This window comes from Acromyrmex echinatior, chromosome 5 (genome assembly GCF_024713525.1).
Source record: "Acromyrmex echinatior isolate Ae372 chromosome 5, ASM2471352v2, whole genome shotgun sequence".
Lineage (NCBI taxonomy): Eukaryota > Metazoa > Arthropoda > Insecta > Hymenoptera > Formicidae > Acromyrmex > Acromyrmex echinatior.
Genome location: NC_141856.1, coordinates 10,606,770 through 10,616,882, shown reverse-complemented (window position 1 = coordinate 10,616,882; position 10,113 = coordinate 10,606,770). Strand labels below are relative to the sequence as shown.

General features: G+C 34.8%; 1 protein-coding gene across 1 annotated transcript; it reads right to left on the bottom strand.

Annotated features, from left to right (window-relative positions):
• Positions 1-793: 793 nt before the first annotated feature.
• LOC105153564 (uncharacterized) lies at positions 794-10,046 on the bottom strand. Its single transcript, XM_011068476.2, has 8 exons — positions 9,546-10,046; positions 8,525-9,117; positions 8,123-8,455; positions 7,951-8,019; positions 7,258-7,807; positions 6,901-7,159; positions 6,572-6,754; positions 794-6,390 (listed from the first exon to the last, which is right to left on the bottom strand). Exons 1-8 carry the CDS (start codon positions 9,715-9,717, stop codon positions 4,707-4,709), a joined length of 3,843 nt encoding a protein of 1,280 aa, XP_011066778.1. The 5' UTR covers positions 9,718-10,046; the 3' UTR covers positions 794-4,706.
• Between the last annotated feature and the right edge of the window lie 67 nt (positions 10,047-10,113).

The following is a 10,113-nucleotide window of genomic DNA, read 5'->3' as shown; positions in this document are numbered from 1 at the left end:
AGCGCTTAATTAAACGCTCACTAAAAACAACCCGAGAAAAAGTGTTTCGTATATAACTATTTCTGTATATAATTATATAAATTATATAAAATTTTATATTTTATATAATTTATATTATATATATTATATATATTAGGTGTTGGAATTAATTCGTAGCGTTTTTTAATGAAAGAATGTTATTTATTTCACATGAGCATTAAAAAATACATTAATGAAAGTACTTCCCATCACTTGTAAAACGCTACGAATTAATTCCAACACCTAATATATTTATATTATATATAATTATTATATTTATATATAATTATATATAAAACACATGTCCATATATAACATTTTTTCCTGGGATTTTCATACAATTATTTTTATAAATAAATAATATATAATAATAAAAGTAATTACGTATAAGTAAAAAACAACAACATAATACAAAATTTATATGTTATGTTTTCATAGAAATTGACTTCAAATAAAAGAAAGATCTTGTTCTAAATTCTAGCAAAAATTAATACAATATAAAAGTGTAGAGTTCCTTTGGTCAAAAATCTTTTTACAATATAAAGTTATCCTTTTAAAAATAACTAACTTCGAATGTTAAATTTTCTCGATTTTTATAAAAATATAATAAATATATTTCATAAAAGTTTAGAAAACAAAATATCTATAACTGATAATTTTATTATTACGCAAGTATTTTTTTATTTTCAAAAGTAATTGACGTCAACATATAATTTATCTACATTGGTACGTAGTAAATAAAAAATATATAATACTCTGTAATTATAAAAATAAATTGGACTTGCAATAATAAAGATCAATCTTTTATTAAGCAATGTACAAAACTTTTCGCATACACAGTATGCACATTCGTTTTATATCCTGATATAAAACTTGTTAACTTTAACGTTAATGTAAAATTAATTAATTAAACATTAATTTAATGTATATACATGATAATTCGCTGAAATAACCGTACTTCGTTTATTAATAGAACTCTGAATCGATTATTCTCTACTTTCTACCCTCTCTCACTCTCTCTATCCCACTTGCTCGCTCTCATATACACACACATACAAACACTGTTTCATTCTCTCACCTTTCATTATTCGTGCATATATTCGACTAATTAAATTATAGAAGCATTCGTAATTTTGTTCATATACATTTTCCTCATCAAAAAAGATATTACATTTTCCCTTATAAAACAAGATGGAGATTCACTTTAGTAAAAAAGGCACTTCTAGCTAAAACTCTCATAAATTTATGTAAGTTGCAAAACACTCTCGATAATCAAGGGCGGTTCCATTATTAAAACTTCAAGTGCGAAATGTAGCTTCTCGAAGAAATACGTAGTATGTACACGAATGTGCAGGCTGTCTCAAACGTGATGTATATCAGTAATAACACTACAAAAAGATTTTAGAAAAATTTTTGTTTGTTTAAAATTTTTATTTTATATTACTATTCAAGCCTTGATCTATCTTCAAAAATAAAAAGATTAGAAAAATTATCAAGTTTACTTTCTTTTATCGTATAACTTTTATCATTAATAGAATATTTTCCGTTATTTAACATCAAGATACGTTTCTGTTATAATATAAAAAAAAAATGGATAAAAATTATTAAAGAAACAAGATTGTGTCGTTTACATACAAAGAGCACCCTGTTTATTGAAACAACTCATTCGACATATTTTATTGTAATTCTCAGCAAACTTTCAATTGTTTCACATTCTAACGTCTGCAAGGAACTTCATTAATTTTTATTGCAATACCGAAGCTGATAAATTATCTATTCAACTATTTGTATAATATATTATATTAATTAACAATTATCTTATTTAAGATCACAAATCGACTACAATTCCACACAACTTTTGCTAATACATTTACAAATACACAATAAATAGATCGAAAACATAAATGCGTTATTAATATTTTTATGATCGTATTTTAATTAAGAGAAAGAAAAATTATTGTGTAACTTTATTTTCTTCGAAAGAAAGGGAAAATGTTAAACTATATACATATCGCGAGGATAAAATTCTGTTACTAATTCACATCTCTTCCGAGACAGCCTATATCGTTAATATATCTTCTGGATATATCCTACATCTTCCGGAAGTGTCAGAAGTTTCATATCCGACCGTTATTCGACGCAAGAACAGATCTTCGAAAATACTACCCATTTTGGATATCGCCATTTTGGATAGCCTGTTCATGAAATTGCATTGCAGCCGTAATATTCCACGCGTATCCCACACATCCCTCTTGCCCCCTTTCCCAAACCCTCCCGCGTAATCTAAAGCAATATAGTCTTCGTTTTCACTCGCTGAAGGACGTCCTAATCTAATTTAATCACTATTATCGCGGACTTGGAAAAGAATGGGCAGCGAGTCACAAAATCATCGATCATTAAATCATATCTCTTTTTTGTACTTTTGCAATTACGTACAGAAAAAAAAATCATAAATGAGAAATGCGTAAGGCAGTGCATATTGAGATCGCGATACTTGTAAAAAAAAAGAAAAGAAAAAAAGGAAAGGGAACTATTAGATATATACGAGATAGATACGTGCGTTTTACGTTCTCGCAATAATCGTAACAATAACATATTTACGAGCCACGAATGATCCGTGTGCGTCGGTAAAACGGTGTCGTCCGAGAACGGAAATACAGTTACACCGATCAAACTTGAGAGCTGTAGAGAGAAAGATCCTCAATATTATTTATTAAACAATTAGAAAGAGAGAGAGAGAGAAAGAGAGAGAGAGAGAAAGAGAGAATTTCACGGGTTTTTTTGCACTTGTTACACTCAGTTCGAGTGTCAACGATTCGCTTGCTTTTAACAAAACAATACAACCTCTTCTACAGCAGAGAAAATAAATGCACTGATCGATATAATAAAAATTAAAATTGATTTTCGAAGGACATAATAAAATAAAAATAAATTTTTGAAGGACATAAAAATAAAAATTAATTTATTTTTAAAAGATTTCTACACAAAAACTCGAAATTCGCGATTAATAATTTGGCGATATTTGAATACACAAGCAAAATTAAAGATAAAGAATTTTGCGAATAGCTAAGCAAGCGTATCGTTTTGGATTAAAGTCTTATTCATTTTATAATCTCTTTTTTTTTCAATCACAAATATAGAAAAATATTAGTTATTACAAGAGCATTTTATAAGCCCATCTTTCAAATCGATATTAAAAACAATTTTATAATAATTTTATAATTTATAGTTTTTTTTACATTTAATTTATTTTATGTTGAAAGCACAAAATAAATTAAATGTGGAAAAAAAATACCATACATTATAAAATATAGTTTATAATTTTTTCACATAACATAAATTATAAAATATAATTTATAATTTTTTCATATTTAATTTATTTTGTGTTTTTAACATAAAACAAATTAAATATGACGCTTTCGGTTAAGTCTTCAGATAACTGACAAATTAATTATTGCGGTTTCTTTCTTATGAACAAGGACAATTTACGATCGAGAAGAAACACTCATCATCTACGAAATACAAACGAGAAATAACAATAGGGAAAATGTACGAAGCGGACCAGAACGTAAACACTGTATTTTATTAGTACACTTTAAAAATGTTCATTGACACGCCTGTATATTTTCCATTTTTCCTTTTTCTCTTCTCTTATAATGAACCTCGACCAAACGGTGGAGAACACAGTCAGATGAGTTGAGGCATAGGTGGGGAGAAAACAAGTGATTGCAATTCTTATTTTGAAGGTGGACGAGGAAAGGAAATAATAGAAGACTTTTGGAACATGGACCATAGAATATGAATAGTGATCAGGTCAGAAACACATATTATTAGTAAAAAAATTGAAACTGCCGTAATTTCGAGAGAAAAAGAGAGTTCATTTTCCGCTCATATTATCATTTTATAACGATTACTTTCGTAAATTTACAGCACGGAAATTTGAACTCGGTGAAATTACGCTCGGTTCCAATTGATGCTGTCAATTAACTATCGTCAATTAATTATTGTAGTTTTTATGATTTTCAGTGTTCAACTTCGCTCAATGCTCGACCCTCCTTCACGAGATGGAGAATTTATCATTAGTTCTCTCAGCGCATACATAAACACAAATCCTCCTAACATAAAAACCTATGGGAGTGACGATTGTAGTCATTATCGCAGCGACTATAAACGACGACATATCGCGTCCAGATTTCCCGTACGTTGCTCCTAATTATTTACTGAGCTCGATAATAGCACATATGTGTGTACACATGTATATACATGTATGCGAACGCAAGCCGCTTCGATAACACTCGTTAAGATCTTAACAAAACATGTACTAAGTATGCATATAGCTATATGTTTTTATATATATATGTATATATATATATATATATATCTATAGTTTTGTTATTTATATATTTATATAGGCGAATCAATCGCACAGGAGAATGTGAAGAATCTTCATCACTGAAGATCTCACTGTTTAGAACCAACCGATTCTGTATCTACTTTTATGTACGTGTATGTATTAAATGTGTGTGCGTATGTATGAACAAGTGGGTAGATACGCGCGCGAACGCACGCGTGTGTGAATGTCGAAACGTGTCGGTTTGTTTATTTACAGAGAGCGAAACGCGTTTCGCATATGTATCCGGTCAGATTACGACGACGGAATCGTCGAGTCTCAAAGTTTTTCTCTTTATCTACCAGTTACTGCCTCGTCCCCGGCCTCTGAAACCACCGCCGCCCCAAAATTGTTTGCCTCCACGTTTCAATCCTCTTGGTAAGAAGTTGCCGACTATAGGACCGCGTGGTCCTCTGTCCATCCATGGACCTCGCGGTATCCCCAAGAGCCCACCTCTAAAACCTCCTCTGCCTCCTCTGGAAGAAGGTGGAGGAGGTAATCCACCTCGCCAGAGTGGGAAAGGTGGAGCGCCAATGCGTGGCCGAAAATTTGATCCATCGTATTCGTATATTATGGCAGGATGTAAATCCGTCGGTGTGGGACCATTCAGGCCAGATAAGTCATCATTGGCGTTCAGCATTGGCGGTCCGTTCTGTAAGAGGGGCCTTTTTTTGTTGGGGCTTCCTTCTTCATGACTTTGCTCGTCGCAATCACCGTTTGCTGTTCTCTTTATCTCTTTATTTATTATAGTCATTGATTCATCTAATGACTCTGTTTCTGTAGAATTCATGTTCTGTCCTTGATTAATCAGTTCGTCAGTCACACTTGTCTTCTCTGCGAAATCGGAGTGTTCAGTCGACTCAACGTGCTCCTCGCATTCTGAAATAGGGACATGTTGTATTTGTTGCGATTCATCATCAACGTTATCTGTCCTTATCGGAATAACCATCGTTTGATTTATCGTTGATGACTGATCTTCCGATTCAGTTAAAGACGATACCCGTTGCTCATCAGAGATTAACTGACAATTCTGTTGTTGTTGATTGCGTTCAGAATCGTCAAAAGAACTCGGCATGTCATGCAATGTCTGTTGTATATGTGGTACTAAAGAATTCTGACAGTTATCAGAATTATGTTCCGATTCTGTTTGAGTGTTAGATAGTATGTTGTTATCCTGATCAAATTCCGGTAAGCCAATCGGCATGCCCTTCTCATCGAAGATGGTGTCAGGTAGCAGTAATGGTCTATTGTTGGGTGGGATCTCCGACGGTGACTGGTGATGCTGTTGATCCTGCGATCTTGACTTGCGACTATTCAACAAATTGTTCCGCTGCTTTTGTACATTGTGATCTTCCGAGTATCTATCCCGGCGGTTCCTCGGAAATCCACGACCACCACGATTATTCCATTCGTTTCTATGAAAGGGTGAATTGTCGTGTTGATGTTGATGATCCCCCGATTGCGAATATCTCCCACGTCCCGGCGATTCCGCCAAAAAATCTTGCTTCGAACGGATATTGTGTTCTCTATCGCGATATTCGAAATCTTGTTGCGATTGATGAAGTTGATGAAATTCTTGTTGATTTGAATGAAAATCTTGATTCCGTAGAAAGTTTGGTGGTCTGTTCTGCGGAAACTTCGGTTGATTCGGATGAAAATCTATCGGCTGATCTTGTCGGAAACCACCTTGACCCTGATGTTGAAACTGCGGTAGCGGCGGTGGTGGAGGTGGTCCCGGACGCATCAAGTGCATATCTTGCAATAGTTGATTATCATGCGGATCAGGCATTTGCCCGATGGGAAGAGGAATCATACGCATATCCATGTCGTGATGAGATGATGGCACTGGTACACCAACACGCATGTCGCGATCCTGCAATCTCAGATCGACAAGAACCCTGCCTTTCGGCTTGCTGTCAGTCTCATCGTCCGACATTTCCATATCAACACTTTCAACAATGTCACCAGACTGCATGTGTCGCCTAAATTATATAAATCATATAAAGATTATATATGATGATATACATACATACATATATACATACATACATACATACATATATATATATATATATATATATATGAGCATAAATATAAACTATATAAGAAATGTATATATTTAGTTATAAAAATGGATGGACATAAAAATAGTATAAAGCTCACCGATAATCTTGATCACTTGTAGACCATAGATTGTTGTTATTGGCTAAAGAAGACGGCTCACCAGGATTGTGGTTATTTGCCGGGCTGCCAGTCAGACTGATCAAATTACGATGATCCACATCTGCAGCTTTCATCAAGCGATATGGTAGCTGATTTTCGCGGGTCATTGGCATTGGAATCACTCTGTAAATGATATGAAAATAAATATATATAAAATATATAGATTTTAATAATTAGAAAATCATATAATTGATCAACAATCTAAAAATTAAAACAATAATATATATAGTTACAGTTTCTGATAGAAACTGGTGTAAAAATTGCGTTACCTATGATCTACATCTCCTGTAGTATTTAGAGATTCTTGTGGTTGTGGCTCGTTGTATTCCACCGGCTCGGCAAAACCAGCTTTTTCATACATGGGCGGTGATTCAGGAGTCTCTGATAGCATGTCATTTTTTGTTCTGTCATTGACCGGCCATGTGGAATCGTTATTGGAGTCCCATCTATCTCCATCGCCATCCATCCAGGAATTCTTATTTTTATCATCACAATCGCCAGGCCACGCAGGATTCATGCTATTCTTACCTAAATATGTAGCAAAATTTATTATAACGAACATGCATTATGCATTATTGTAGAATAATTATAAAGCTAATGATTGAATCATGAAACATTATTTATACCTTTTTCCTCCCATTTTGCAGAGTCTTTAATACCCTCGTTCGCCGGCGTCCATGTAGGAAATTTTGGTGGTAACTTATTGTAACAATTCTCATCATCAAGGAAGAGAGGTGGTAAGGGTGGAGGAGGTAAAGGGTTAACTGTATTGTTGGTGGGTCCATCAAAGAGACCAGTAATGTTATTTTGACTGTTTTGATTAGAATACGGAGAAGGAGTGTGAGACTCGGGCAGATTGCGAACCGATATAGGGGTACTGTGACTCATCTGACAATTGTTTAAACCACCGCCTCCACTAACGACTGATGTACCCTGATTACTCATCATTCTTGAGACCACAGGTGTTACAGGTCCTAACGAGGGCGAATAATTAGGACGTTGTGGCGATTCCACTTGATTTTCGGAAACGTCCAGGCCTAAACCTGGAATTGCACTCGAGTCTGACGTTCCATCAGATGATGGAAGAACCGTCTTCAGGAAACTAGATATATTAAAATCTGCATTGTTCTGTTCATCTTTTGAAGGTCTCATATTAATTACTTCTATTGGTTTTGCCTGAAAAAAAATCATAGAACTCATAAAGCGTATATTTTGATAAAATGTTGCAAATGTAAATAATATATTAATTCATAAAGCGCATATTTTGATAGAATGTTACAAATGTAAATAATATAGAATGTTGTAAATGTAATAATTACCTCTAAAGATTCATTGTACTGTTGAGACATCCCAGGAGATGTCTCAGTGGTTTCGTTAAATATGTTTCTCTAAAAAAAAAAAAAAAACAAAAAGAATATACAATGTACTGAATGTTTAAAACAATGCAAAACTTTCCTTTATAAAACGATATATATGCAACTTTATTCTTACCATATTACCAAAATCTACATTTCCCCCCATAAAAGAAGGAAAATTATTCGTAAAGTCCGTCGACTCATTGCCTTGTACCATGTCAGGTGCAGGTACAGGAATAGGATCATACTCGTGAGAATATGAACCATACAGAGACGGTGGTGCTACGTCGATCATTACCGACTGATTAGCTACTGACTGAGTTTCTTCTCCTGGTAGCTCTATATCACTGTCAGGACTCGGCGAGGGCGCGTTTATATCCGGCGATGGTATAGGTGAGACGAACGTAGGTAGTAATTCATCTAACTTTTTCTTCAAATTCTTGACACGACTGCCAAAATTTCGGTATGCCTATTTATGAAAAATATAATATGAGAAACCAACAATATTGAATACTTTGCAATAAAATCTGACACTTACATTCGTTACTATTTTAACTTCCCCACGTTGAGTCTCATAAAACTGATCTGCTTGGTCCAACAATTCAACTACTTGTGCCCTTTCCCTAATCTCTGCTTCCAATGCACGAACATAATTCTCGACGTTCCTAGCGACTAAATCTATTTCTTTCTCTGCATCTTCCATGCGTCTTCGGTCCTTTAATGACGAACGTAACTCTTCTGCAGATTCTATGTCTATGTTACTTTCCCGTAGATCACGTAATCTAGCATCAGTAGCTTGTTCCAGAGTCGCACAAGACCTCATTGTAGAAATGAGCAAAGCTGCCTGAAACTCATCAGGCTGTGTGGTCGGTGGAGGTTCTAATTTCTTTTTTGGTGCCGCTGAAATTAATCCGGATAGATCGGCAAGAAATTCCTCATCGTAGACTTGCCGTTGATCCCAGATTTTGAAAATTCTCAAAATACGATGCTTCACTTTCTCGTCGCGAACCATAGGAGTCGCACGTTGCAGAGTAGTTCCCCATGACTCCACAAACTCAAAATTCTTCCTCTTTGAATATTGAATGACATCATTGGCCAAATAGAATAATGTGAGCCGATGTTCCACTTTCACTGTTATAAAAAAAAAATGAATTTTACGTAGCAACAATTTATTTCATCTAGTATGTTATCTATGTATTTCATTCTTTATTTAATAATTATGTGTATAAATATTTATTTTAAAAATAAATATTTAAGACAATGAAAGTCATATGGAATATTTAATATGATAGAATTATGTAAGTTAATATATAAATAATCTAACACAAATATAGCAAACAATCTTATTTGTAATAAAAGATAATATTTTATATCTATGAGAGTAAATCTATAGTTGCGTGCAGCAAATAAAATAGTTTCACAAGTATTGTGAATAAAATTCATTAAAATGATATTGGTTTATACATTTCCAGTGAGAAACTAAGGACAAAACCAATCATATTAAAAAATTTTAACAGTAGGAAAGCTGCTTTTTCTGCTGAACACAGAAAATAATTTACCTTTCTTTAAAACCTGTAGCCACGTGGTGACAATCTTCTTGTGATGATGTCTCCTATCGAGGCACCATGCAGAGAGGCCCTGGATAGACTCCTGCGAGTCTTTCAGTGCGTGGAGCCTCCGCTCGAATTGCTCTGCGTCAAAATCGTTTGCCATCGCGAATGTGTTATCCATCGATTATCAAATCGCAGATTCCAAGGTCGCGTCACATTGTCAACGTAGGCCACCGCGAGGAACACGCGCGACGGCGTTCCGGTGTCATAGGATGTGCGAATCCCGACTTGAGTAACCTAACCAAAATCGTGTCTCTTGCGGGGGAGCAGTAAACAGCGACAAGAGAGGGTTAGAAAAACTCGCAGTGATGCGTAACCATTTTACCGACTCGATGGCGTCCTCGCGCCTGTTTGCATCGACTCTTGGACGCGCTGGCGACAAATTGTCGGAATTGCTCGTCAAGATCCGAAAATTTTGTGTGATTTACACCGCTTCCTTCACACGGGACGACGACGATCACAACCACAACGATGCCCACCACTAACACCACCACAACGGCGGCGACAATGACGCCGA